At 52.4% G+C, this 27,941-nt stretch overlaps 1 protein-coding gene across 1 annotated transcript; it reads left to right on the top strand.

Moving 5' to 3' along the window:
- Positions 1–2,247: 2,247 nt before the first annotated feature.
- Positions 2,248–27,533, top strand: SNRNP200 (small nuclear ribonucleoprotein U5 subunit 200). The gene is made up of 45 exons (XM_061431497.1): positions 2,248–2,449; positions 2,977–3,140; positions 4,142–4,313; positions 5,162–5,354; positions 5,830–5,885; positions 7,023–7,121; positions 7,751–7,903; positions 8,008–8,107; positions 8,270–8,406; positions 8,989–9,072; positions 9,170–9,343; positions 9,626–9,763; positions 9,977–10,132; positions 10,830–11,000; positions 12,024–12,217; positions 12,432–12,555; positions 13,572–13,721; positions 13,955–14,065; positions 14,844–14,975; positions 15,139–15,327; positions 15,659–15,856; positions 16,489–16,641; positions 16,754–16,834; positions 17,100–17,183; positions 17,904–18,010; positions 18,159–18,277; positions 18,557–18,711; positions 18,830–19,019; positions 19,194–19,367; positions 20,302–20,462; positions 20,717–20,944; positions 21,269–21,460; positions 21,545–21,723; positions 21,858–22,009; positions 22,843–22,951; positions 23,675–23,783; positions 24,251–24,440; positions 24,538–24,702; positions 24,875–24,996; positions 25,259–25,402; positions 25,497–25,673; positions 26,034–26,194; positions 26,278–26,359; positions 26,980–27,072; positions 27,155–27,533. Exons 1-45 carry the CDS (start codon positions 2,405–2,407, stop codon positions 27,296–27,298), a joined length of 6,411 nt encoding a protein of 2,136 aa, XP_061287481.1. The 5' UTR covers positions 2,248–2,404; the 3' UTR covers positions 27,299–27,533.
- The last annotated feature ends 408 nt before the right edge of the window (positions 27,534–27,941 follow it).

Below are 27,941 nucleotides of genomic sequence, written 5' to 3'. Positions count from 1 at the left end.
AGCCAGGGCTGCAAATTCCTTGCCTACGGGGGCCAGGCAGCTAACACCAAGGAGTGAGGGATTCAAGAGAAAGAAGACAGGTTCAGTGAGAGACGCATGTGCACCTACTAAGGCTGGCAGCTGCTGCATGTGGGTCCCATGTGGCTGGTATTCTGACTCTTCCCTAGATCCCAGAAATCCACATGGTGCGAACTATTGCCATTTTTAAATTAGGCACCAATACTGGAGTCAAAATATCTCCATAGGTCCAATTTTGGCCCAGCAGATGGCCATTGAGGATGAATTCCTTAAGCCTCCTTTAATTCATTTTTCAAAAGCAAACAGGCAATTCCCGTCTGGGTACAAGCTCCGCGCTGCCCTGCACACAGTGGGATGGCATCAGGAGCGGGGCAAGCTGAGCAGGTCTACGAAACTAAACGTGATAGCCGCACACTTGAGGCAAGAACTGGAAGGAGCAGAAGACAGTGAGGAGAGGCCCAGAAAAATAGCCAAGGGGGAAAAAAGTCTCATCATGGCAAATATCAACCAGGGAAATGAAGAAATGGAGCAGCCTGTGCAGAATGGAGAGGAAGGCCACCCTTTGGGAGGGGATGAAGGCCACCAGCCAGAAAGAAATCATAGACGGGGACAGGCTTGCAGACTTGCCCCTAATTCCCAGTGTGCGAGCATGCTAAGTTGCGTCCGACTCTTTGCGACCCTATGGGCCATAGCCTGCCAGGCTCCTCTGTCCATGGGATTCTCCAGGCAAGAACATTGGAGTGGGTTGCCAGGCTCTCCTCCAGGGGATCTTCCTGACCCAAGGATCAAACCCATGTCCCTATGTCTCCTGAATTGGCAGGAGGGTTCTTTATCACTAGTGCCACCTGGGCAGCCTGATGGGCCATACCCAATAGGCAGGTCAACAATGGGATGGGTGGAGATGGAGATGATATGGAAGAGTTCATGGAAGAGATGAGAGAAATCAGGAGAAAACTTTGGGAGCTGCAATTCAGGAATTGTCTGCATATCCTTATGGGGATCTCTAATCAGCATGACTATCATGATGAATTTTGCCTTATGCCCTGGCTCCTGTCATTTCCATGAGATTATTACTGTGATTCCCACTGTTGTTCTCTTTTTCCTTGCATTTTCCTAATAATGCCTTTACTAATCTGTTTTCTGTGGCCCTTATGTAATTTCCATGTGTCAGGTGGGTTTTGTGTTGCCTTGGCACACAATCTAAGTTTCTCTCAACAGTAAAGTTTCACCCATTTGCATGGAAAAATATAAACTTAATAAAGCAATTAAAAAAAAAAAAGGCAAGAAGGCTGTAACCATTCAGCTGTTCAACACCATTCCACAGAATTGTTCTTGTTCAGTCTTGAATTGTTCTTATTCAGTCTTGTTCGTGTCTGACCCTTTGTGATCCCAGCGTGCCAGGCTTCCCTATCTTTCACTATGTCCCTGAGTTTGTGCAAACTCATGTCCATTGAGTTGGTGATGCCATCCAACCATCTCATCCTGCGTAGTTAACTAACCCTTCTCCTCCTGCCCTCAATCTTTCCCAGCATCAGGGTCTTTTTTACAGACTAGAACTGGTTGACTAGTGGTAGGAGGGCAGAGGTGCCTCTTGCCCCTCTCCGTGGCGGGGGGTGAGGGTGGGGGGCGCTTCATTGTTGGAGAAGAAATTAAGTCACTGTCTTCAATGAGTTGGCCCTGGCGGGCGGGCAGCTACTTTCTTCACTGATGTTTCTGGGGCCTTGGAAACGGCCCTGCTGCGGAATGTGACAAGCATTTGGGGGCAAAGGGGAGCCGCCTGGGTGCCCAGAACGAGGGTCGCGGAAGCATGGGTTCTAGGTGGGGGTAGGTGAGGAACAGAGCTTTGTATCAATTGTTTAATACAGAGGAAAAACCGAAAGGAAGATAACACATACGCACGCACTCGCACACGCACACACACACGGTTCAGTCTCTTGCAAGGTGCGAGAGTTTCCTCAGACAGAAATCTGGCTCATTAGCCCCTCCATGTCTGCATAGCTCATAGGACTGTTACCAGAGGAAGAAGGGGTTAGAAAAGCACTTGGGACAGGATAGGGTGCTAAGCAGGCATACATTTCGCTTTAATGTGGGAAGTCTTCGGGAGCCGAAGGCCAGAGCCCAGGGGAGTACGGGCCGTGGTTCCGGAACGATCGTTCGAGGGTACCAGGATTCGCCGGTCCCAAACCGGAGATCACACGCCCGGTCTATTTCCCGACTGCACTTCCGGCGTCCGACCCGGAAGCGGAAGGGAATCCATCTCTCCCTCTTTGTCCGCTGCAGTGCGTCTCTCCTGCGTCGTTCCGGCACGGTGGTAACGGAGATCGGCGACCGTTCGTAGCGTGTGGTCCGGGGAGCGGAGCTCTGAGACTCTTGAGCAGCCGCGGCCATGGCGGATGTAACCGCCCGTAGCCTGCAGTACGAGTACAAAGCGGTGCGTATGGGCTCGGCGGAGGGCTCTGGGCGGGGGAGTCCGATAGGGAGCTGGAGGCTGAAGAAGGGAGTTTTCAGTCTAAAGGTGTACGCGACAACCGCGAAAGCAGAGGAGAAATCAGAACCCGGCGAAGGTGGGGGTACACGGCGATGTGAATAACCCCACTGGTGATTGGGGCTCAATTCTTACCGGGATGGGTAAGAGCTCTGTTAAGAGTGTCTGTCCCGGTCCCGTCAGCGCTCTTCCCGCCCCCTTCCATGTGTCATCCCCAACATGCCCGACGCTTCTCCCAGGTGGGAATTATTATGAGCAGTGTTAGAAGCAGTGATTATTATATTGATTTGTTTGCCCTTTGCTCATGCGCGATTATACGATGTGCTTCTCAAGGAAAACATCTTTTTATTCCGACTAGTGATTATCGACACTTGGTCGCTCCGATTCTTCCTTTGTTGTCAGCTGGTATCCCTGTGATATAGGCGTTGAGTCCTGCTTACCTCAGAGCTTCAATAATATTGTGGTCTTTTCAGAACTCGAATCTTGTTCTCCAAGCTGATCGCTCTCTCATTGACCGGACCCGCCGGGATGAACCCACAGGAGAAGTGCTATCCCTGGTTGGGAAGCTGGAGGGTACCCGGATGGGAGATAAGGCTCAACGAACCAAACCACAGATGCAAGAGGAAAGACGAGCTAAGTGAGTATCAAAGGGAAAACATGATTTTTCTTCAGATGCAGAATCCATTTTCCCTTGGTATTTGAGCAGTGGTTTTGCTGAATTGCTTGGTGCAGGATGAGCCATCAGTGGCATTAAGACAACTCAGTGAAGGTAAAAACATAAGAATTGAAAGATTCCTTGGCCTTAACAAGTGTACCTGAAGTGGGAAACAGCTTTTAGGCCCTTTTCCAGCATGTGTATCTCATCCATAGAGAGATGTTAATTTTCTTCATGGTATTTTCAAGACTTGGTAAACTCTTGTCACAGTAACTCTTCTATTACTAACTTTCCTCTACTTTTGTTTGCTCTTGCCTGCTTTTTCTTTTGTTGTTATAAACTACCATTCGAGCCTGAAAGGCTGGTGTTTTGTTTTGCTTTTTAGTTGGTTTTTTACTTTGGGGAAGGGTGATATTTTTCCAGACTTTAAAGAATCATTGAACTTTATCTCACGGTTATCCTTCGAACCTGATCATCATCTGTCCCATGATGAAGTTTCAAAAATTTGTAGGTCCAGTTTTGATTAAAGCAGTTATGTTTGAGATGAGTTACATATCATTGGTCCTCCATTTTGCAAGAGTATGACTTCTTTTCCAGGAATCAATGGCAGTAGATTCCTTTGGCGCTTCAGTTGTCTTGCAGAGAAAGGAAGATGTGTCTGAGGGATGAAAACTAGTCAAATCCAATCATATAATGTTGTCATACAAAGTAGAAAGGGTTGTCTTTTTAAATGAATGGGGAGGATGTCTCATAGCATGCAGTGATCTAGTGAGAGGATGACGGGATCCCCTTGCTCTTACTGTGTTCCCACAGAGATACTCCTGCAAGTGACCAAGGCCAAATGGGCATCATTTGCTGAGGCACACATTTGTGGTTTTAAATACTACCTGTGAATCATGAAGCTGAGGAGAGGAGGGTGGGCTTGAGTCTTACATTAACAGGGAAGGTTCTGCCTGTTCAGTGTCATACTATGTGTTTGTTAGGCGAAGAAAGCGTGATGAGGACCGGCACGACATCAACAAGATGAAGGGCTATACTCTGCTCTCAGAGGGCATCGATGAGATGGTGGGCATCATCTATAAGCCCAAGACCAAGGAGACCCGGGAGACCTATGAAGTGCTGCTCAGTTTCATCCAGGCTGCCCTTGGGGACCAGGTGAGGCAGCCAGAGGGCGAAGCCACGTGTTTTTGGAGAGGGAGGAAGTCAGAGCTAGGAGGCCCCAGAGGAACCTTGTTTGTGGATTTTTCCTGTGTGTGCAGAAGTGGCTGATGTTTACTTTACGTGAGGTAGCACCTCTTTCAGTCTCGTTGGCTCTGTGACTAGGTGCTATTAATATTCATTTTTTATTTTGCAGGAGAGATGTGAGGCAAAGGATACTTAAGTAACTTTCCCAAGTCATGGAAGTAGTGTTTGGCAGAGCTAGGGTATGAGCCCAGGTAGTCTGTATTCAGAATCTGTGCTCTTAAGATTGTCCGTGATTAGATTAAGGCCCTCTGTGAGTCTCTGAGAGACTCTGGTGAGGTGGTTGCTAGAGGAGGTGAGGAGAAAGAATTACCAAAAGCTCAGCAGGCCAGAGCAAGCCTGCCAAGTGCCTCTGTCATCTGGAGGAATGTGGCAGATGGCTGTGCAAGTTCTTTTTTTTAAAAAAATTATTTATTTATTTTTTTGCTACATTGTATGGCTTGTGGGATCTTAGTTCCCCAGCCAGGGGTTAAACCCTTTCTCCCTGCAGTGGAAATGTGGAGTCCCAACCACTCGACCACCAGGAAGCCCCCCTTCTTTTTTGAATGTAATCTTTTTTTGAAACAGAGGGGTCTCCCTTCAATTGTGTGACCCTTGGTGGCATTTTTAAATTAACATGAGTGAAAATAATCAGAACCTGGTATGTAGGCTTTAAGAGACGTATGGCTCTCCACATCCTGTTGTTGTGTAAAGCCCATCAGTGATGTTCTTCGTCTTGGTCTCTTCTTTCTAAGTTTTTTTTTTTTTTTTTTTGCCTCCAGCCACGTGATATTCTTTGTGGGGCAGCAGATGAAGTTCTCGCTGTTTTAAAGAATGAAAAGCTTCGGGACAAGGAAAGGAGAAAGGAGATTGATCTGCTACTGGGTCAGACAGATGATACCAGATACCATGTGCTAGTAAACTTGGGCAAAAAGATCACAGACTACGGTGGAGACAAGGAGATCCAGAATATGGGTAAGGAGCTCTTGGTGTCCAGACCGTGTTACCTGGCTGCTTGTTGACCCCTCAACATGATCCAACCTCAGTTATTAAAGCAGCTGAAAGATGCCTTAAAAGTGTCCCGTATCCTATTTGCTGTTTTTGGAGGAGTTACGATTGGTGGATACCAGCATCCCTAGATTCCAGCCACTATTTCTTACTCTGAGACCCTTTTATTGTATGGAACGTGGGAGAAAACTTGGCCAGCGCCTGGATGGGGGTGGTGTGCACGTGGTTGAGGAGGCAGAGCGGTTGTGTCCGAAGCTGGCAGGTTGGAGCAAGCCTCATGGTGGCAGCGCAGAAGGCCCTCTATTGTTGATCATTTGTGAGTCTTTAGACCTTAGATGTGTCCTGAGGAGAGGCCCATCAGGCAGTTAGGGAGGAAATTAGCTCCCGAGTGCCTCATTTCACTAACTGTTCCTTGTCTTTTTCTAATCCCTCACTGTTTCAGACGACAACATTGATGAGACATATGGTGTGAATGTACAGTTTGAGTCTGATGAGGAGGTAAGTGATAAACAAACCCAGACTAGTCTTTTTTAAATTGTTATGGTGAGGGGACCACTTCTAGTGTAAAGAAGCTACCTAACTTAAGCCAGGTAAGTTTTACGGTGTTGTGTGGATGTCACACTTGGGCATCAGTAGTATTTTGCTGAGAAATTGTTGTGGTTGTCTTTTGATACTGTAAAGCAAACTTGAACTTACATTAATTGTATGATAATTGACGATAAACCAAGTGGATCAGCAAGAAGAAGAAAGAACAGTGTATGTTTCACTGCGGAACACGCTGTCGCGTTTTGGTGCTTTTTCACCTTGTGTTAGTTTTCTTCTTCTTAGTACTACTGCCAGTTTCAAAAGAATGCACGTTTGCCCAAAAACACGCCTGTATTTTGTGCGTGGTTGTTTCAGTAACAGTTGCAGCAGCGACTGAGGTTTACCATCTAACTAGGATTTCTTGACTATAAATAAAAATAGGAACCAGTGGAACACTTGAAAAAAATGTGCAGAGTTGCATTTGAATTCTCAGTGGGTGCGTTTGACTCCTGATCATTAATGCTGACTTTGCAGTATCATAAACTAGGACAGGAGGAAGGGATTGCACAGGAGAGTCAGAGGAAAGAGCACTGACTTGGGAGCCAGGAGGGCTGAGTTTTGATCTTGTATCTCAGGGAGGTCATTTTGCTTCCGTGTCTCCATCTATCAAATGAGATGATTGAAACAGAAAACTGCTAAGTCCCCTCCTGCAATAGTCAGTAGGATTTTATGATTTCAAGTAGCAACAAATTGGAAGAATGCTTTGCTGAGAGCATTTATTCAAAGAGTAAATGCTTGTTATCACGGACTTGCTTTTCACACGACCGTGTGCTCAGTACACAGTACAGTGTGAGTAAGGACAGTAGTGAGCAGGTGAAGTGTGGTCTGCACACTCCTGGTCACTGCTGCTTTCCCGTGCGTGCTTCTCTATTATCCGTCCATTAAACGTGCTCTGAAGTGAGGCTGACCCTACTTCCAGTGAGCTTGGTTTCACCACAGACGCCTTTGCTGTAACCCTGGAGCGCGCTTTTAAGTGAGACGCAAAGGGGAGGTTCTTTGGGGATGCCAGGATCAGCTTCAGAAGCGCTGGGCTTGGGGCTCTTTCCACAGGAAGGTGATGAAGATGTGTACGGGGAGGTTCGTGAAGAGGCGTCTGACGACGACATGGAAGGGGATGAGGCCGTGGTGCGCTGCACCCTCTCAGCTAATGTGAGTGAAGGTTACCCTTGCCCGTTGGCGCAGTGCAGGTGAATTCTGGGTGAAGCACTTTGTCCCGTACCTTGGTCCTCTTATTATTGAGCTACCCTTTTATAGGGTGAGCTGTAATAAATGTGTAGAGTCTTGATTTTCGTTAAGATTTCAGTCACTCCCCCCATGTAACTGGTTTATTTATTTTAATTCGAAGATATTGCTTTACAATGTTGTATTCGTTTCTGCTACACAGTAGCGTGAATCAGCTATATGTGTACATATGTCCCCTCCCTGAGCCTTGCTCCCACCCCGCATCCCATCCCACCCCCTCTAGGTCGTCACAGAGCACAGAGCTGAACTCCCTGTGCTCAACAGCAACGTCCCACTAGCTGTCTGCTTTACATGTGTATTGTATATATGTCGATGCACCCTGCTTCTGAAAGGCATGTGTTGATGAAATCTTGGGTTGGTGTGCTTCTGAATTCAATATAGCAGAGTTCCCCCCGCCCCCCATCCCGTGCTTCCCATCAGAAAGCCCTCAGAAGAGGGTAGGCTGTGAGTAGGCTGCAGAGCTTTGTTGCAGGACGGTGAGAAAGCGCTTGGGGCAGAGGGCAACAGGGTGAGCCCAGTGCATGGTTCCTTCGTAGCTTGTGGCCTCAGGGGAACTGATGAGTTCCAAGAAGAAGGATCTGCACCCTCGGGACATTGATGCCTTTTGGCTTCAGCGGCAGCTCAGTCGCTTCTACGATGATGCCATTGTGTCACAGAAGAAGGCAGATGAGGTGTTGGAGATTTTGAAGGTACGGCTAGGATTCCGTTCTTGTGTCCCTGTAGCTTAGGAGATGGGGCAGTGTAGGAAGCGGGTGGCTGTGGCCTTAATCGTGGTGTTACCTTCTCTCTGCAGACGGCCAGCGACGACCGGGAGTGTGAGAACCAGCTGGTTCTGCTCCTTGGTTTCAACACTTTTGATTTTATCAAGGTGTTGCGGCAGCACAGGATGATGAGTGAGTAGACTGTGGACCCTTCTGTACGTGTTTCTGTGTGTGAGAGAGAGAGAGATGGAGGTTGTGTTGCTTTCACAGCTCACTTGGTTAGTTTTCTTTCTACCCCGAGGTTGAAGGTTGTTTTTATATCTTGTCTTCCCTTTTTCCTTTTGTTGTTGGCAGTTTTGTACTGCACCTTGCTGGCCAGTGCACAGAGCGAAGCTGAAAAGGAGAGGATCATGGGCAAGATGGAGGCTGACCCAGAGCTGTCCAAGTTCCTCTACCAGCTGCACGAAACGGAGAAGGAGGACCTAATCCGGGTGAGGGCTGGGTTGTTTATCTCTCCAATTGCTGAGCTAGAGTGTTTGCTTTGGAAAAGAGACACCAGTTAGAAGCTTACAGCATAAAGCCAAATTCCTATTAAAGGAGGCAGTTGAAGAAGTGAAGTGTTTCTCCAGATGCTCTGAGTGTGGTCCTCGGTACAGAGTGGCACCAGTGCCTTCACACTGATGTTGTTGAGAGACCACTGACCTGTTGCTGTCATCACCAGCACCTGGGTCTTCCTCTTTTCACACAATAAGTCGTGTCTGCTGACAGCACAGGAACACAACACATGTTTGCTGAACACAGAACCCACACTCTGCCCCTCAGGGGTAGCCCTTGGTGCTGGGTGTTGAATGTTGACTTTTGAGACCTCTACACTATGTATAGTCCCTTGAAAATGATTTGATACTGTCATTCTGGTGGTCCCCATGGCAGGTGTCTGAACATAAAGGGCCATCTGTCTGTTTCAGGACTTGCTAGTCAGTAGCTGTGAGTCAAGTTCAGCTAAGGGACTGAAAAGGACAAGAAGCTGGGGTGGTGATGAACTGTTGCTATTGTTTCTGTCTTCCCCACCCCAGGAGGAACGGTCCCGCAGAGAGCGAGTACGTCAGTCCCGGATGGACACGGACCTGGAAACCATGGATCTGGACCAGGGCGGAGAGGTAGGGACCAGGGTCATGTCCAAGGCCGTGGAGGGTGGAAACTCGTTTGCGCAGCTCACTCACTTCCTGTGTGTTCTTGTTCTTCACATACTACCAGGCACTGGCTCCGCGGCAGGTTCTGGACTTGGAGGACCTTGTATTTACCCAGGGGAGCCACTTTATGGCCAACAAACGCTGCCAGCTTCCTGACGGGTCCTTCCGGCGCCAGCGCAAGGGCTACGAAGAGGTGCACGTGCCTGCCCTGAAGCCCAAGCCCTTCGGCTCTGAAGAAGTGAGGGGATTGCTGTTCTCAGTTTTCTGCTCACTTTGCCTCCCTTCTAGTTTGTATTTCAACCCATTCCACGTGGCCTTGTCTTATAGATTTATTCCAGAGGTGGAAGCTGCTGCTGGGTTTCCCATTTTGATTTTGAGCCCAGGGGACAGTATTGGTCTCTCTGGTCTGACTTTCAGAGGAGAGTTACACACAGAGCTTTCCAGGAAGTATAATCTTGCAAAGCCATGGCCTGCTCAGGGATGTTGCTAATATGATGCACACGGCCTTTCTTTTTTCTAGCAACTTCTTCCAGTGGAGAAGCTGCCCAAGTATGCCCAGGCTGGCTTTGAGGGCTTCAAAACCCTGAATCGGATCCAGAGTAAGCTCTACCGTGCCGCCCTGGAGACGGATGAAAATCTGCTGCTCTGCGCTCCTACAGTAAGCATTGCCCTAGCTGCCTTTTTCTTGTGGAGCGTGGTGTGTGTTTTAGGTTCCTCTCCATCCTTACTCCTTAATTCTGTATCCTTTGGCGGAAGAGGTGTTAAATGGTAAGATAAAATTCCCCAGACACACTCTGTTTTGGTGATAAGCCCTTGGAAGTTGGGGCAGTGAGTATACTAGGTACACAGGCCTTCCTGTCCCTACCCCTAGGGTGCCGGGAAGACCAACGTGGCCCTGATGTGTATGCTCCGAGAGATAGGCAAGCACATTAACATGGACGGCACCATCAACGTGGATGACTTCAAGATCATCTATATCGCCCCCATGCGGTCTCTGGTGCAGGAGATGGTGGGCAGTTTTGGAAAGGTAAGAGGGTGGAACTTCCCTCCAGAAGGTGTTGGGTGCAGCTCTCAAAGTCCTGGGGACAGCTCTGGTGCTTCTCTGCTTCTCGCCTTACATTCTCGTTGCATTTCCAGAACACCTCATGTGGTATTTCTTTCTTCCTTCAAAGATGGAGCTTGACCCATATAGAGTGTTTATGAAGTAAGAAAGTCCTGGGTCTGTTTTGGGTTTTAACAAGGGTTTACTATTTTTTTAATCTCCTTTTTAGCCGTTTTCTGCAGTTGGTATCATTTGCATTATTGGAATATTTATGAAGCACTCACATGAGTGCTTGGTAACAGGCCTGATGTTGCTCCAGGTCTGTTTTCTGTAAGCTTCCATTTCCGCTCTTGTGTGTAGAGCTCCCAGAGAATCTTTATTATTTTACTAATTTTTAGTTTTTGGCCATGCTGTGTGGCATGTGGGATTTTAGTTCCCCGACCAGGATCGAACCTAGCCCCTCTGCAATGGAACCACAGAGTCTAAACCACTGGTCCACGAGGGAAGTCCAGATTTGTCTTAGAAGTAAGCGTTCGTATCACTGATCTCATACACTTGGTATTTCTCTGAAGGGCTGATGCCTGCCTCTAACACCCCGCACTCAGACTTCACAGAGACTGTGGAGTCTGGCCCCCACCCCACCCCCCAGCATTCTTGCCTGACGTGCCTTTCCTTCACCCAGCGCCTGGCCACATATGGCATCACTGTTGCGGAGCTGACTGGCGACCACCAGCTGTGTAAGGAGGAGATCAGCGCCACCCAGATCATCGTCTGCACCCCCGAGAAGTGGGACATCATTACCCGCAAGGGCGGGGAACGCACCTACACCCAGCTCGTGCGGCTCGTCATCCTGGTGAGCAGGGCGGCCTGGCGGGGACGTGGAGGCCGGCCAGCGAGGAGGGCTTGCCGGGCTCTCACTCTGTGTCCCTCAGGGCCTGTCCCCCAGTCACTGGCCTTTGTAACAGCGGCTGCTGTCAGCATTGCTCTTACTGCTAAGTGAGGGTCTGCACGAAGTGGAAACACTTCCCAGGAAGGGCATGGTGTCTGCCGTATCGTTTGTGGCTTTTTATGTCTGAAATATTTTGAAATAAACGTAAACAGACAATTTAGAAAGCTGCTTGCGTATTCCCAGAACTAAATGGGCTTTATAAGCAATCCCTTTTCACAGGGAACGAGTAGGAGTCAGGATATGGTGTTCTGAATACTCAGAGGCCCCCAGGGAGGAACGGCAGTCTGAGAGTAGTTTCTTTAGGTTTTCCAGCGAAGCAGAAAGGAGACCTTACATGTTGACTCTCTGGCCTTCAAGAAAGAGTTGGCCAACCCCTGCCTAGAGCCTGCTACTCCAAGTGTTGTTAGAAATACAGAGTCCCTGGCCCCACTCCCACCTACTGAAGCACAGTCTGCCTTTTAGTAAGGGCTCCGTTTGCTTTGAATGCCTGCTGAGATTTGGGATGCACTGCCTTAGGCTATGTGGGTTCTTTATTTGATCCATCATATTGTTTGCTCTTGGTAAAGATAACTGCCTAGAGGTGAGACTTAATTTGATACAAATTTGGTCTCATCAGAAGCTTCATTTTTAGTAAAGAAATCTATCTTTGAGGTGAGCTAGGAATTCATTTACCCAAGTGTCAGATTTCCCTGACCGTAACGCATTGTCCCCCTGAACTTGAGCAAAGCAGCTCATGCTCAGCACGTTTGCTGGGATGTTTCACGGTGAATACTGCCTCATCCTTTGAGGGTCCCTGGCTTGGGATCCCTTTTCTTGTCTTCTTCATTTGCAATAGTAGTTATGTATTTAAAAAACGGGACTGCTGTCAGGAAAGGGGGCCTCATTTCTCTGGTCCCAAAGGTAATTTGCTGCCCTCCCATTCCTTAGGATGAGATCCATCTTCTCCATGATGACAGAGGTCCTGTCCTAGAAGCGTTGGTGGCCAGGGCCATCCGGAACATTGAAATGACCCAGGAGGACGTCCGCCTCATTGGCCTTAGCGCCACCCTCCCCAACTATGAAGATGTGGCTACCTTTCTACGTGTAGATCCTGCCAAGGGCCTCTTCTACTTTGACAACAGGTAAGAGAAGAGACGGGAAGAAGTTTAAGCAGGGTGACCTTCCTGGTGTCTTCCTTCTTTGCCAAGGAGCTCTGTTAGATTCGAGTTTTAGAATGGCCCTTAGTTTTGATGTGGTACAAATCCTAAAAGAGGCCTATCACTCCTGGCAGTGAAAAGGACTTTTTATTCAGTGTTTTGTGCCCAAGTCTCATTGATTTGACTATTAAACTTTTAGCTTCCGCCCAGTGCCTCTAGAACAGACGTATGTGGGCATCACGGAGAAGAAAGCCATCAAGCGTTTCCAAATCATGAATGAAATTGTCTATGAGAAAATCATGGAACATGCTGGAAAAAATCAGGTCTGTCATGGTTTCTTGTCACTCCTGACCTCTTTGAATGTTTGACTTACTGATAACTGGGCAGCACTGATAGAGACAAAGAAAGAAACAAAGCAAATCACCAGCACCAGAGATGCAGTGGGATGTTACTACAGGACCCGTTACCTTTGCGTTTGAAAGGCTGTTAAAGGAATACTGTGAACAGCCTTACACTTACATTTGACAACCTTAAAGAAGTGAGCTAGTCTCCTAGAAACTACCAACTAGCAAAACAGCCTTGAAGAAATAGATAAAACATGAAACTGAATCTGTAATTATAAAACGCCCAGAAAAGGAATCCCCATGCACAGATAAGCAGTCTATCTATTTAGATTATCAAAGGTTCTTCCATGAAAGATTTGAGTGGCTTACACTAAAAATATTCCAAAAATAAAGATAAAAATGGAAACTTAGTGAAAGGGCGTTTTGCTGGACAGTGTGATGTAATTTTTTAATTGAACACTGTATTTGGTCTCATAAAAAGAAGTATAAGGATTTAGAGGAAGGGACAAATCTTTTCTTGGCAAGAAAAACGGACGACTTTTATTTTCTATAAAATGGTGCTAGTTTTCTACTGAGACTTATTTCCTAAGTCCGCTTATGTAGGCCAGTGCCTGTTACGTGTCTCAGCTGTTTAGAATCTCATCAGATACCTGAACACAAATTTTTAATTGAGACTCCTGAATTTTCATCTATGCTATATTTAAACTTGCTATTAAAGACAAAGTGTTAGGAGTTAGTTGGGTTTCCTAGTAACAGGACCCTCGTCCTCGTCATGAGCCAGGACCCTCATACTTGGTAGGTTTGTTTGCTTAGGGTCTTGAGGGCTCCGTTAGGCTCCAAGCTGGTGTGCGTTCCTACCATCTCCCCTCTTCAAGACCTCAGTTTCTGGCCTGCTAATGGTGCAGCCTCTGCTTCCTGCTGCCGACTCCCTGAGGCCGGGGAGTGGCTCTTGGAGTGGTGTCCCTTGACTGTGGCCAACTGTGGCTTCTCTGCAGGTACTGGTATTTGTGCACTCCCGGAAGGAGACCGGGAAGACAGCCAGGGCCATCCGGGACATGTGCCTGGAGAAGGACACGCTGGGTCTGTTTCTGAGAGAGGGCTCGGCCTCCACAGAGGTCCTCCGGACAGAAGCTGAGCAGTGCAAGGTGAGGGGGGCAGGCCCGGGTCCCTTGTTCCTCCCTGGTCACTGGCTCCATCCACATTGGCTGGGCCGTCCTCCGGGGCTGCCTGGCATTGCTGCTTCACAGGGCAGGGTGTAACTGGCTGTGTCTGTGGACTGGACAAGGGGCAAGGTCTTGGCTGAGGAGGTTTGCTTCCTCTCCGGGAGAGTCCCCTCCGGCAGGCTTGCCTCGTCACCTGTTCTTTCTCTGCTGCCCAGAACCTGGAGCTGAAGGACCTGCTGCCCTATGGCTTTGCTATCCATCACGCGGGCATGACCAGAGTTGACCGGACACTTGTCGAGGATCTCTTTGCTGATAAACACATCCAGGTGAGGGTGGGCAGAGCTAAGGCAGGGAGACTGGAAATGCTGGGCACTGGGCCGCGTGCTCGTGCCCGGCGCTCTGTTGTTTCTGGCGCGGGTGGCCCAGGTCAGAGGGCTGTGGTAGGTACAGTCAGTGGAACTTCACACCGCCTCTCTCAGCTCTTCCCGTCATACGTGAGGGAAGCTGAGGAAGTTTAGGAAGGCGTCTGAGAAGCGCAGCAAAGCCAGGATGTGGGTGACTCCAGATACTGTCACACGAGGCCCCATAAGGTCAGGACCTTGTTCAGTCCCTCTCTCAAGACAGTCTGTATTTTTAATTGTCTAGTAACCTTGATTCAGGCTTCCCTGGTGGCTCAGACGGTAGAGTCCGCCCACAGCGTGGGAGACCTGGGTTCAGTCCCTGGGTTGGAAAGATCCCCTGGAGGAGGGCATGGCAACCCACTTCAGTATTCTTGCCTGGAGAATCCCATGGACAGACGAGCCTGGCGGGCTGCAGTTTATGGGGTCACAAGAAATTGGATACGACCGAGTGACTAACCACAACCTTGATTCAGATAGGTCGCATTACTGCCTCTTAAGTGTCTCTAGAGCCTTGAAATGTTGATTCTTGAAGAGATGAGGAACCCAAAGACTCCTTTCCTCTTTATTCTGATGTTTTATTGACAAGTATGGGACCAACCTCAGTCCTGCTGGAAGCCCTGAGGCCAGGTGCCTAGGGAAGTTGAGGAAAGGTACCCTTGGTGGCAAGGTTGGTTTTCCTTACTGCCTTGCCCTGGCTCTGTAGGTTTTAGTTTCCACGGCAACCCTGGCTTGGGGTGTGAACCTCCCTGCCCACACCGTCATCATCAAAGGCACCCAGGTGTACAGTCCCGAGAAGGGCCGCTGGACTGAGCTGGGAGCACTGGACATCCTGCAAGTACGGAGCTTCTGAGTTATTCTTGGTGGGGAAAGCATGCTGTGTATAAGATGCCAGCAAAACCCAAAGGGGCAGGTGGAGGGCGAGGTTCTGTGGTGTAGGAGCCCGGAGTCAGGAGCCGGAAGCTCTGAGCCGTGGCCCTCTGGTTGCTGTCTCCTCCCAGATGCTGGGACGAGCGGGCCGGCCGCAGTACGACACCAAGGGCGAAGGCATCCTCATCACCTCGCACGGGGAGCTGCAGTACTACCTGTCGCTGCTCAACCAGCAGCTTCCCATTGAGAGCCAGATGGTGTCCAAGCTGCCCGACATGCTCAATGCCGAGGTTGTACTGGGGAACGTGCAGAACGCAAAGGTGGGTGGCCTCTGCGTTCAGCGCCTCTGACCTTTTCCAGAGGGGCCGGGGCACCAGGAGTGCGGTGGTGTGGGCCATAGGCACCGGGGTCCTCCAGCCCTGGGCGCCACGTCCTCCATGTGAGTGTGCTTTCAGGCGGCTCTGTGACAGTCCCCCTTGTTGCCAGAATCTCAGTAAGGACTGTGTTCTTAAATAACGGAATATCATGGACATTCATGAGGCGGTGTAAGACATATTTTCATAGTTGGGAATTAATTCTGAAGTCCTCCATGGGAGCTTTTCATGTGGACATCAGTTCTGGATGCAGAGACCCATGTTCTATCTCTGATAGGATGCAGTGAACTGGCTGGGCTACGCCTACCTGTACATCCGAATGCTCCGGTCCCCGACCCTCTATGGCATCTCTCATGATGACCTCAAGGGAGACCCACTGCTAGACCAGCGCCGACTGGATCTGGTTCATACCGCTGCCTTGATGCTGGATAAGAACAACCTGGTCAAGTACGACAAGAAGACAGGCAACTTCCAGGTGAGTGGGCCACGGAAGGGAGGCACAGATCCCCACAAAAGTTGGAGCCCCTGGAGATAGCCTTTCAGATGGCTTTCTTGATTGGAGGCCTGCCTGTCTACTTACCCTTTGCTTGGAAGAGCGGAAAAACAGGCAGTATTGGACTGTGCCCTTTGCACTTAGGAGCTTCTAAAGCGGTGTACAACCTGATGGTGCCTCCTTTCTGCATCTTAAGCTGTGGTAGCTGATCGTGCTCTCTTTTCTGGGTGGGCATCAGGTCACTGTAGGTCAGCTTATTGGGCCATCTTTCTTTAAAAATAAATTTATTTGGCGGTGCCAGGTCTTAGCTGCGGCATGCAGGATCTTTGCTCTTCGTTGCAGCATGCAGCATCTTTTGAGTTGTGGCATGGGGGGTTTTTAGCTGGAGTATGCAGGATCTAGTTCCCTGACCAGGGATTGAACCTGATCCCCCTGCATTGGGAGCTCAGGGTCTTAGCCACTGGCCCACCAGGGAAATCCCTGTGCTGTCTTTCTTCCCACACACGAGCCAGGCACTTGTATTGCTGTGAGTTCATTCTGTAGGCATCTCTCGTCCAGTGAGAGGTTATTGCTTGTTAATGATCGCCCTTGAATTGAGTCTTCCTTCTTCATAGGTGACAGAACTGGGCCGTATAGCCAGCCACTACTACATCACCAATGACACGGTGCAGACTTATAACCAGCTTCTAAAGCCCACCCTGAGCGAGATCGAGCTCTTCAGAGTCTTCTCGTTGTCTTCAGAGTTCAAGAACATCACTGTGAGAGAGGTGAGTCCACCCAGCATGTGGAAACCGGAAGCTGGTGCTCACCACCGTGTCACCGGGTGGTTCTCTCCTTGACCTCTGGGCTTTTCCTTGACCTGCTTCCTGCTTGTGGCAGGAGGAGAAACTGGAGCTGCAGAAGTTGCTGGAGAGGGTGCCCATCCCCGTCAAGGAGAGCATTGAGGAGCCCAGTGCAAAGGTGAGCCCGGCTCCTCTCTGCTCGGGACAGAGTCAGGTGGTTCTCCTCATCTTCTAAAAGATGAGCCTGGGGCTTGGGCTTGGGCTTGGTAACCTGCTCCCTTCTCCCAGTCTCTGCATCTTTCTCACATCTTCTTTTTGCATAGAATATCAGTTACTCAATGTCTGTAGACGAAGAGCTTTAGATCTTACCTGGCACGGAGGCCCGGAGCAGGAACGTTAGTCACCTTGGATGGTTCAGTAATTGCCCTCCTTGCTTTTCCCAGATCAATGTGCTGCTCCAGGCTTTCATCTCGCAGCTGAAGCTGGAGGGCTTTGCGCTGATGGCCGACATGGTCTATGTTACTCAGGTGAGGGTGCGGTTGTGCTGCCCTGATACGTCAGGTCCTCTGTGCTGAGTGTGTCTGGTAGAAAGGAGGCCGATACTAGCGAGGGAGAAGAATGCTGAGTTGTGCCTCAGCTGGCTTGTTGGCTGCTGTGTGTATGGTGTGGATACTCTGTTTTGCTCATCTTGAGCTCTTGGGAAGGTGAGGCCATTAGAGAGGTCTGGGAGGCTCCACATGTCTGCTTCTCTGCAGAGAAGCACTTCTCACTATAACCGCTGGGCTCCTAAATAAACCTAGAAATGGCCAAAGGCTTCATTAGCTACTCTGTCTTTTCCTCAGGGCAAGTCACTAGCACCTTTACACTTGCTGGGATCCTAAATGCTAAGTGGGCCAAAAACTGTAAAGTCACGCAGAGAACAGTATGTTAAATACTGGGCAGTGAGCTCGAGCCCCGTTTCTGTTGTGTCCCGAAGCATCTCTGGGGGACTTGGTTTTTGAGTTGATGTGGCTGATTATATCAAAGCTCGAGGTGATTAAGCTGTGTGTAGAGCACAAGGAAATGGCAGCCCACTCCAGTGTTCTTGCCTGGAGAATCCCAGGGACGGGGGAGCCTGGTGGCCTGCCATCTCTGGGGTCGCACAGAGTCGGACACGACTGAAGCGACTTAGCAGCAGCAGCAGAGTGGCTTCATTAGGTCTGGGGACGATGGGTACTTAACAGAGGAAATGCTTCCTCTTTCCCCAGTCGGCTGGCCGCTTGATGCGGGCCATCTTTGAAATTGTCCTGAACCGCGGGTGGGCACAGCTTACAGACAAGACCCTGAACCTCTGCAAGATGATCGACAAACGCATGTAAGTCCCCGTGAGCTGGAACGTGGTCCTGCGTTGGGGGTCCTCCGGCCGAGGGCCTGGTGGGAAAGCCTTAGAGCACAACCTGACGTGTGATGTGTGCACCGGGGTAGAAGTTGAGACCAAGAAGGTCCCGTTCCTTCCTGGACAGGTGGCAGTCCATGTGTCCTCTGCGCCAGTTCCGGAAGCTCCCTGAGGAGGTCGTGAAGAAGATTGAGAAGAAGAACTTCCCCTTTGAGCGTCTGTACGACCTGAATCACAATGAGATAGGTGTGTGGGAAGCCATCTTTGCCTCCTCATCTGCACGGCTCAGATGTCTCCCTGTGCCTGCTTCTCTGTTCCTGGCCCCAAGCCCTACGCTCGTGTGTCTTGTCCCATTACTGCTAGGCTCCTTGCCCTTGGTCTCAGAGCTTTGAATCCCCTGGGCCCCACTGAGTGGAGGGAAGAGCCCATGCCTGGAGTGGAACCCGCCCATTTCCCTCAGGGCCGGGTTCACCAGACCGGCCATCAGGCTGGGCTGCAGCTGTGTGCACCCTCGTGTCCTCACAGGCGAGCTCATCCGCATGCCCAAGATGGGGAAGACCATCCACAAGTACGTCCACCTCTTCCCCAAGCTGGAGCTGTCGGTGCACCTCCAGCCAATCACGCGCTCCACCCTGAAGGTGGAGCTGACCATCACGCCCGACTTCCAGTGGGATGAGAAGGTCCGGCTGGGAGCCCCAGGGGCAGGCCTCGGGGCCTGGAGGCGAGAGGAGGGGGAGGGTGAGTCCCCCTCGCCCACCTCTTGGCTCATGTTCCCGTCCCTCGTGCTTGGGTGGGCAGGTCCACGGTTCGTCGGAGGCCTTCTGGATTCTTGTGGAAGATGTGGACAGTGAGGTGATCCTTCACCACGAGTACTTCCTGCTCAAGGCCAAGTATGCCCAGGACGAGCACCTCATCACGTTCTTCGTGCCTGTCTTTGAGCCGCTGCCCCCTCAGTACTTCATCCGTGTGGTGTCTGACCGCTGGCTTTGTGAGTGTGCCTGCTCCGCGGGGTCCGTGGGGTCCCCGGGGCCAGGTTCCCCCTGGGGCTCTTAGATGAGATCTGGCCCCTCGTGCTGGGCTGGCCTTAGCTGGGGAGAGTGACACGCAGGCTGCCTTGGGGTTTCCAGCGTGCTCACAGCCCTTCCCGTTTCTCTGCTGGCAGCTTGTGAGACCCAGCTGCCCGTCTCTTTCCGGCACCTGATCCTGCCAGAGAAGTACCCGCCCCCAACCGAGCTGCTAGACCTTCAGCCCTTGCCTGTGTCTGCCCTGAGAAATAGCGCCTTTGAGAGCCTCTACCAGGATAAATTTCCTTTCTTCAACCCCATCCAGACCCAGGGTAGGTGTTTGCATTTCCAGGCGGGCAGTTCCTTTGGGGACATTTAAAGGTCCCCCGGAGACAGGTAGGTTCTGCAGGAAGAGAGGGAGGGGGCGCCCAGGGGCTTGGCAGGTGTGGGAGCTCAGCGTCAAGTGTGGGAGCAGCCAGGGCGTTTTCTGTCCTCAGCCGGCCTTGGTGACTTAGATTTGCTTCACGTCGTTGCACGTCTCCCTGCAGAGGGTTGGTCGAGCAGGTCTTACGGTGCACGGCTATTCCTCAGGCTTTGGAGATTCCAGTATTGAGCCAGAGTGGGAAGACTTTGAGGCCTCCTCTGCTTCACTGCTTGAAATGACAGCTGTGTTCCCGGAGCATGCCCCGTGTTCCAGGTTCTCTGGGCTGGGTGCAGCCTGAGTGGTTCCTTCCTCCCACCGGTGCTATGCATGGTTTCCCTTTGGAGACACTGCTGTCTTGGTCCTGTTCTGTGGATGAGGAATGGAGGACAAGAGAGGCGCGCCAGCGGAGACCCTAGTGAATAGTGGGACTGGGCTTTATCCAGTGTGAGGGCTGGGGTTAGATGTTTAGCTTCACTGTGTATTAGCTGCTGCCCAGAAGGCGTGGGCAGGACTTGGAGGGCCAGAGTGGGGGAGCTGGGCCCCTCTGGTTTGGCACCCTGGTCACTGAGAAGACCGGCGGAGAAGCGAGGAGGGAGCCCCGGCCTCCTTTGCTCCTGTGTCCTCCGGCAGACCTCCAGGAGACCTGAGCTCCTTACCGGGGTCTCTCTCCTCCTCGTGTTGGGAGGGGCAGGTGAGAGGGAGAGAAGGCGCAGGCCTGCCTGCAGCGGGGCGCCGTTCCCTCGCCCCTGCTGGCTGCCTCTCTGGACCTGTGGGCAGAGGTCTCCCACGTGGCCTCCGTCGAGCCTCCCTCGGGGTCTCACTGCCTCTCTGTCGCTTCTCAGTGTTCAACACTGTGTACAACAGCGATGACAACGTGTTTGTGGGGGCCCCCACGGGCAGCGGGAAGACCATCTGTGCGGAGTTTGCCATCCTGCGGATGCTGCTGCAGAACTCGGAGGGCCGCTGTGTCTACATCACCCCCATGGAGGCCCTCGCCGAACAGGTGCGTCCTGGGTGCGTTTTCCTAGCAGCCGTTCTCATCTCGAGTCCAGATGGAGGTTTTTCAGAGCCCTAAAACTTGGGGAGCCAACTGGGGCCAGGCTTTACCTGCTGGGGGCCGTTTTCCTCAGTTTGCACTCTAAAGAAAAGCTCTCCGGTCACTTGGTCTAGTCGGTTGAGATCTGAAGGGCGACAGGTCTCTGTGTTCGGCCTCTCAGGTTTTCTCCAAATGAATGAGTCCTGCCGTCTTTCTGCCAGGTGTACATGGACTGGTACGAGAAGTTCCAGGACAGGCTCAGCAAGAAGGTGGTGCTCCTGACGGGGGAGACCAGCACGGACCTGAAGCTCCTGGGCAAAGGCAACGTCATCATCAGCACACCCGAGAAGTGGGACATCCTCTCCCGGCGGTGGAAGCAGCGCAAGAACGTGCAGAACATTAACCTCTTCGTGGTGGACGAGGTCCACCTCATCGGGGGCGAGAACGGGGTACGGCTGGCCTCGCCGCACAGAGGCGGGGCTGGGCCGCAGTGCAGCCTTGGTCCTGGGCCTTAAGTGTAGGCCACAGGTGCGGGGCTGCTTCTGCCTGTCCCCTTGTCTCAAAAGGAGGACCTGAGATTTTTTAGTAGGTGTTTTTGAGACCAGCATAGCTTAGTGGAGATTGGCTGGGGACAGGTGCCCCCAGAGACGGGAGAGCCCTGATCGGAAGGGAGAATTAGGAGATCCTCTTGAGGACGTCGGGCTGCCCACGGAGGCGCTCAGGGCTGAGGCCAGAGCACCCAGGCCTGCAGTGATCGTTGCCCCTCTCCACAGCCCGTCCTGGAGGTCATCTGTTCCCGGATGCGCTACATCTCCTCCCAGATCGAGCGGCCCATCCGCATCGTGGCTCTCAGCTCCTCGCTCTCCAACGCGAAGGACGTGGCCCACTGGCTGGGCTGCAGCGCCACCTCCACCTTCAACTTCCACCCGAACGTGCGCCCTGTGCCCTTGGAGCTGCACATCCAGGTGGGGCCCATGCTTCCGGCTCCCGCGCGGCCCCACCGCCCAGCTTCCCCGGGGTCCTAACCTCTTCTCCCTCCCCGGCCTCAGGGCTTCAACATCAGCCACACGCAGACTCGCCTGCTGTCCATGGCCAAGCCCGTGTACCACGCCATCACCAAGCACTCGCCCAAGAAGCCCGTCATCGTCTTCGTGCCCTCCCGCAAGCAGACGCGCCTCACCGCCATCGACATCCTCACCACGTGCGCAGCCGACATCCAGCGCCAGAGGTGGGTGGCCCACTGCCGGGTGCCGTGTGTGCCGTGGGGCAGCCCCCACCTGGCTGGGTGCTGAGCCAGCACCCCTGGGAGGGGCCCTGGGGGTGTGGCCCTGCTCCGGGCTGAGTCAGCGCTCCTCCACCCAGATTCCTGCACTGCACTGAGAAGGACCTGATCCCGTACCTGGAGAAGCTGAGCGACAGCACGCTCAAGGAGACGCTGCTGAACGGAGTCGGCTACCTGCATGAGGGGCTCAGCCCCCTAGAGCGGCGCCTGGTGGAGCAGCTCTTCAGCTCAGGTAGAAAGCAGGCCTTGAGGTGCAGAGTGAGACCCGCTCCAGGTGTCGGCGGGGTGTGGAGTACACTTTCCCGTGTGGGTGATGTTTCTCGGCAGCAGGCACGCCTGTCATTTTCATAATACTTTTATTTGAGCTCAATGTCCTTGAGATGAAGGTGGAACAGTCTACTTGGTAGAGGAGAAAGCAGGCAGGCACATCAAGTCGTGCTCTTTTAGAACCTGGGTTTTTAGACCTGGACCTTTGGCCTCTAGACCTAATTTTCCATGATACGGACTCAGCAGGGTAGTTGGGCTTTAGAGAAGGAGTCCATTCTGTGCGTCTCCCTTGGGTGGCTGTGTGCTTTTGTCTCTCGTTGACGTTAGGCATTTCGTGCAGAGTAGTATTTTGACAGTGCTTAGGGAGCTGCAGTGGCAGTGCTCCTGCCAGAATCACTTGTCACTCTGACTCCTGAATCTGTGTGGTTTGGGGCACCCTTAGAGCTCGATTTTGCTGCCACGGACTGGCCAGCCTGTGGCTGAGTTGGTGGTAGCATGTTCCAGTCGGCACAGCCTGCCTGTCAGGCAGGAGTGTGAGCCTGACTTTCTCTGGGCTTGGGGGTCTGTTCCACGGTGACCTTGTTTCCTATAGGGTAGCCCCCCAGCAGAGCAGCAGTGACAGGCAGACCCTCCTGTAGTACCGCGTTAGCCTCTTAGTCCTGAAACCTTGTCTCCGCCCAGCTTTGCACTGAGTTCTGAAGTGTAGAGTAGGGTAAGCCACTGTTTGCCCTGGAGGCAGCAGGTTCTGCCCTCCTGGGGAGCCCTGTGCTCAGTCTGCTCCTCCCCTCTGCCGCTCAGGGGCCATCCAGGTGGTGGTCGCTTCTCGGAGTCTCTGCTGGGGCATGAATGTGGCCGCGCACCTGGTGATCATCATGGACACCCAGTACTACAACGGCAAGATCCACGCGTGAGTCCAGTGTGCTGTGTGTTAATGGGCCCCTTTCTCCTAAGATGAGTGTAACCTCTGCAGATCCAGAAGATCACTATTGTGAAGAAAAGGTGTTAGGGAAATAAATAGCTGAGATTCCACCCCAGCTAGGGTTTTATTTGTGCAGACTTATTTTTGATGCTTGAACCTGCTTCTAGGTTTGGATTTGAGTGGGGTGGACTTGATCACTTATAAACTATATGGCTGTGAGGTTTGGGAGCCTGCCTTACATATCAGATGCTTTAATATGGAGTTATCTGGCTATTGCCATTTGGTGGGTTGACTTCCCAGGTGGCGCAGTGGTGAAGAATCCACCCGCCAACGCAGGAGACACAGGTTCGATCCTGGGTCAGGAAGATCCCCTGGAAGAGGAAATGTTAGCCCACTCCAGTATTCTTGCCTGGAAAGTTTCATGGACAGAGGGGCCTGGCGGGCTGTAGTCCATGGGGTCGCAAGGAGATGGACATGAGGGAACACAGACACACTTTAGATGGGTTAATACCTTTGGTTCACAGACCCTGAGCAACAAAGTCATGACTCTTACACTTGAAAACTAAATTGATGTATAGATAACCCATGACGCTAGGGACTGAGCACACTCACAGAGGTTTGCTGGGATTTCCCACGTCTCCCTGTGTCTGCATTTTATCCTTCGACCTTCAGGGAGGCAGCGTCCTGAGTCCTCTTTCCCTGCATCTCCAGGTACGTGGATTACCCCATCTACGATGTTCTGCAGATGGTGGGCCATGCCAACCGCCCTCTGCAGGATGATGAGGGGCGCTGCGTCATCATGTGCCAGGGCTCCAAGAAGGTCAGCCCCGGCCTCTGCGCGGGCTTCTGAGCCTGGGTCTCAGAACAGATTCTTTAATCTCTCTCTCTATAGGTGTCTTTACTTACTTTCTTATATTCTCTCTGTTTTCTTTTCTTTTCCACATTGTTTTTTGTAACAAGCCTTTCTCTGCATAGAATTTTGCAGCCTTTGATTTTTGCTACTGCTGTTGACTCTGTATATTGAGATCTTAACCCTCTGGCTGGGTCTGTCTTCCTCATGCCCTGCTCAGCCCGTGGGGCTTGGTGTACCTTCCTCCATGGTAGAAATAACCAGTGATGCCAGGGGGAACAGGCACACACACCCAACTCTGCAGGTGCAGACGCAGCTCACCCTGTCTGTGCAGCTGGTTTCTTCCGTTTCGTACGAGCCGTGCCTGTTGCACAGCGGCCCTGTTTGCCCTTGGCCTTTCTTTGCGACTGTACTGTCACTGACGTTCTTGCCCGTAGGATTTCTTCAAGAAGTTCTTGTATGAGCCTTTGCCGGTGGAGTCTCACCTGGACCACTGCATGCACGACCACTTCAACGCCGAGATCGTCACCAAGACCATCGAGAACAAGCAGGACGCCGTGGACTACCTCACCTGGACCTTCCTGTACCGCCGCATGACGCAGAACCCCAACTACTACAACCTGCAGGGTCGGTGGCGGCGCTGCGCGCAGCATCCTCCGGAGGTTGGCATAGCCCTCGTCCGCCGTCTCCCTGGGACACCCCTGCTTACCTCTCACCTTCACAGGCATCTCCCATCGTCACCTGTCTGACCACTTGTCGGAGCTCGTGGAGCAGACCCTGAGTGACCTGGAGCAGTCCAAGTGCATCAGCGTCGAGGACGAGATGGACGTGGCGCCCCTGAACCTGGGCATGATCGCCGCCTACTATTACATCAACTACACCACCATCGGTGAGGGCCGGCGGGGCCTGCAGCCACGGGGACGACACGGCGAGGCTTCCAGGGCCTCGTGTGCTCGTCAGAGGGACGCGTTGCAGGGTGGAGCCGGGCTAGCCCAGCGGTTAACTCTGCTCCTCCTCTGCCTGCTCTGATCCCTCCAAATGTCCTTCCTTTCCTCTCTCAGAGCTCTTCAGCATGTCCCTGAACGCCAAGACCAAGGTGCGAGGACTCATCGAGATCATCTCCAACGCGGCTGAGTATGAGAACATCCCCATCCGGCACCACGAGGACAGCCTCCTGCGGCAGGTGAGCGCATCTTCCGAGCTGGGTGAAACTCGGCCCCCATGCCCAGAGCACAGGATCCCACAGTCGGGTCAGGAAAACACCCACTCCCCCACCCCCGAGCTCCTCACACACTCCACACACATCTCAAGCCCCACCACCCACAGCCATCGTCTACCCCGAGTGTGGAATGGTTGTGGGCCTGGGGCGGGTGGTGCTTTGGGCCTGAGTGTGGGTCTCAGGCAGGGTCACCCGTTCACCAACCGCTCTTTCTTCCGCTTTCCAGCTGGCCCAGAAGGTCCCCCACAAGCTGAATAACCCTAAGTTCAACGACCCACACGTCAAGACCAACCTGCTTCTGCAGGCCCACCTGTCCCGCATGCAGCTGAGTGCCGAGCTGCAGTCGGATACAGAGGAGATCCTCAGCAAGGTACGGAGGCAGGGCACTGGGGGCGTGGAGGCCTGAGTGTGGCCTGTGAGGCAGCAGTGCCCACTCCTGCTTATGCTCTCTGGTCCCTCTGCAGGCCATCCGGCTCATCCAGGCCTGTGTAGACGTCCTCTCTAGCAATGGGTGGCTCAGCCCCGCCCTGGCGGCCATGGAGCTGGCCCAGATGGCCACCCAAGCCATGTGGTCCAAGGACTCCTACCTGAAACAGCTGCCGCACTTCACCTCCGAGCACATCAAACGTTGCACAGACAAGGTGAGCCGGGCCTGCATCGCAGTGTTGGGTGGCCAAGTCTGGAGGCCGGGTGTCCTGCACTGGGGTTGGTTGTGGGAGGGGAGACGTCACGTTTGGCTTCTCTGAAGGTGTTACCCAAGAAGGCGCCAGGGAGCCTGATTGTTGTGAGCTGTGTTCTTTGGATGATCTGATAGCATAGGAATAAAAAAGGCCACTCTGTGGAGCCTGTGGACTCTCTCCATCGGCTGGAGTCTGGGCTGAAGTCACCGGGGAGGGAAGTTTAGAGTACTCAGGGAGTCACCTGGCTGAGGATGAGTCACCGGAGCCAGTTTCCTCTGCGGTTTGCCTTCTCCTTCCCTGACCTCCCTGATGCCCGCCCAGGGGGTGGAAAGTGTTTTCGACATCATGGAAATGGAGGACGAAGAGCGCAACGCCTTGCTGCAGCTGTCGGACAGCCAGATCGCGGACGTGGCCCGCTTCTGTAACCGCTACCCCAACATCGAGCTGTCCTATGAGGTGGTGGACAAGGATGCCATCCGCAGGTGAGCCACGCGGGCCGGGTGCGCCGCCCCGGGTCAGCCCCCAGCGGGCACAGCTGTGATGCGCCCCGGGTGTCTCCCCACAGTGGCGGGCCAGTCGTCGTGCTGGTGCAGCTGGAGCGGGAGGAGGAAGTCACGGGCCCTGTGATCGCGCCTCTCTTCCCGCAGGTATGTGCTGGGACTGGCCTCCTGGGGTCCCCTCGAGGCCCTGCCATTGGCTGTGTATGGTCTGTGCTGCGAGGGCACATAGTCGTCAGCGGGGGCGGTCTAGAGCAGTGATGATGTCACAAGGCTGGGGGTTAATTTGGGGGCTGTGAGTGCTTTTTATGGAAGTCTGTAGTTTTTTTGCTTTAAGGCAGTTTAGCTGACTGGCTGCTGAGGGAAGTCCTGGCACAAGGCCTACTTTGGACCCACTCTGCTGGCAGGCTCACCTCATGTTAACATGTTTTTGTCCTCTGACATGTCTGCCTTTTACCTAAAAGCGTCTCTGAGGAACTCAAAGCTGCCAGCCTCAAAGACTAGATGTCTGATAGTGGAGTCTTGACCTAGTGTCAGGCACTGAACGGGAAGGTACTCTGGGGCAAGGAAGAACCAACAAATGAGCTCACCTGTCTACTTAAAAATTGAGTTCACATGAGAAACCTTAGTTTAAAATCCTGTATCCGATTATCTTTTGGTATGAAGATTTTGCAAGCTTGCTTTCTGGTTTCCTGTTTTTGTAACTTTTTGCCTGGTGTCACAGCCATCAGGTTTTACTCACTGACTTTGTTGGGTTTTGGTCACTACAGAAACGTGAAGAGGGCTGGTGGGTGGTGATCGGAGACGCCAAGTCCAACAGTCTCATCTCCATCAAGAGGCTGACCCTGCAGCAGAAGGCCAAGGTGAGTGTGTCCGCTGGCCCCTGCGGGTTGCCAGAGGGGGCAGGTATCTGAGCGGGCCCTGAGTTGTGCTTGCTCTCTCCAGGTGAAACTCGACTTCGTGGCCCCGGCCACCGGCGCCCACAACTACACCCTGTATTTCATGAGTGACGCTTACATGGGGTGTGACCAGGAGTACAAATTCAGCGTGGATGTGAAAGAAGCCGAGACAGACAGTGACTCAGATTGAGTCCAGAGGCATTCACTCTTGCACAGAGGAGAGCCGAACCCGAGTTAGGGGCGTGTGCAGTGCATGGGACCTCTGTGGAGACCTGGCCCCACCCCACCCTCCTGCTTTCCCCCGGCTCCCTTGCCGTCCACACCCTGGCTCCAGTGTCTGCAGGTGTCGGGCACAAACCGTGTACAGCATTTTGAGGCGTGTTCTTTGTAGTTCCTTTTCAGTCTAATAAAATGACTTGGAGAAACTATGTGTCTTTGCAGTGATTCCAAGTTAAAAGTTTCCTTTCCCCAGTCTTAGGATTGGTTTTTCAGCCTGTGAGCTTGCTTAGAGTGCACACTACTTCTAGAGGCTGAGGCTGCTCTTCAGTCGAGCTGCACGCGTTCAGCCAGCACAGAGGGCAGTGTTGGTGCCCTGTCCTGTCAGGACTGGGCCTCTGGGCCCTTCTGTGTCGGCATCGCTGCAGAGCTAACACTGATCGTTGGTGGAAACCAACAGGTTAGCGCTTTCTCAAGATCTGCAGTGTCCCCTCCCGTAAGGAGGCAGTGGCAGCTGCATGCTTAGAGCAGTTCCAAGATTCAGATCTATAAATTTTCTTCTGAGATTCTTGCCTTCTGTTGTTTTCTGGGAATATTGTTTTTTGTGTGTTAAGGCG

This window comes from Bos javanicus, chromosome 11, assembly GCF_032452875.1.
Source record: "Bos javanicus breed banteng chromosome 11, ARS-OSU_banteng_1.0, whole genome shotgun sequence".
NCBI classification, from domain to species: domain Eukaryota; kingdom Metazoa; phylum Chordata; class Mammalia; order Artiodactyla; family Bovidae; genus Bos; species Bos javanicus.
Note: the sequence above shows the minus strand (reverse complement) of the source record. Positions and strands in the feature narration are given on the sequence as shown.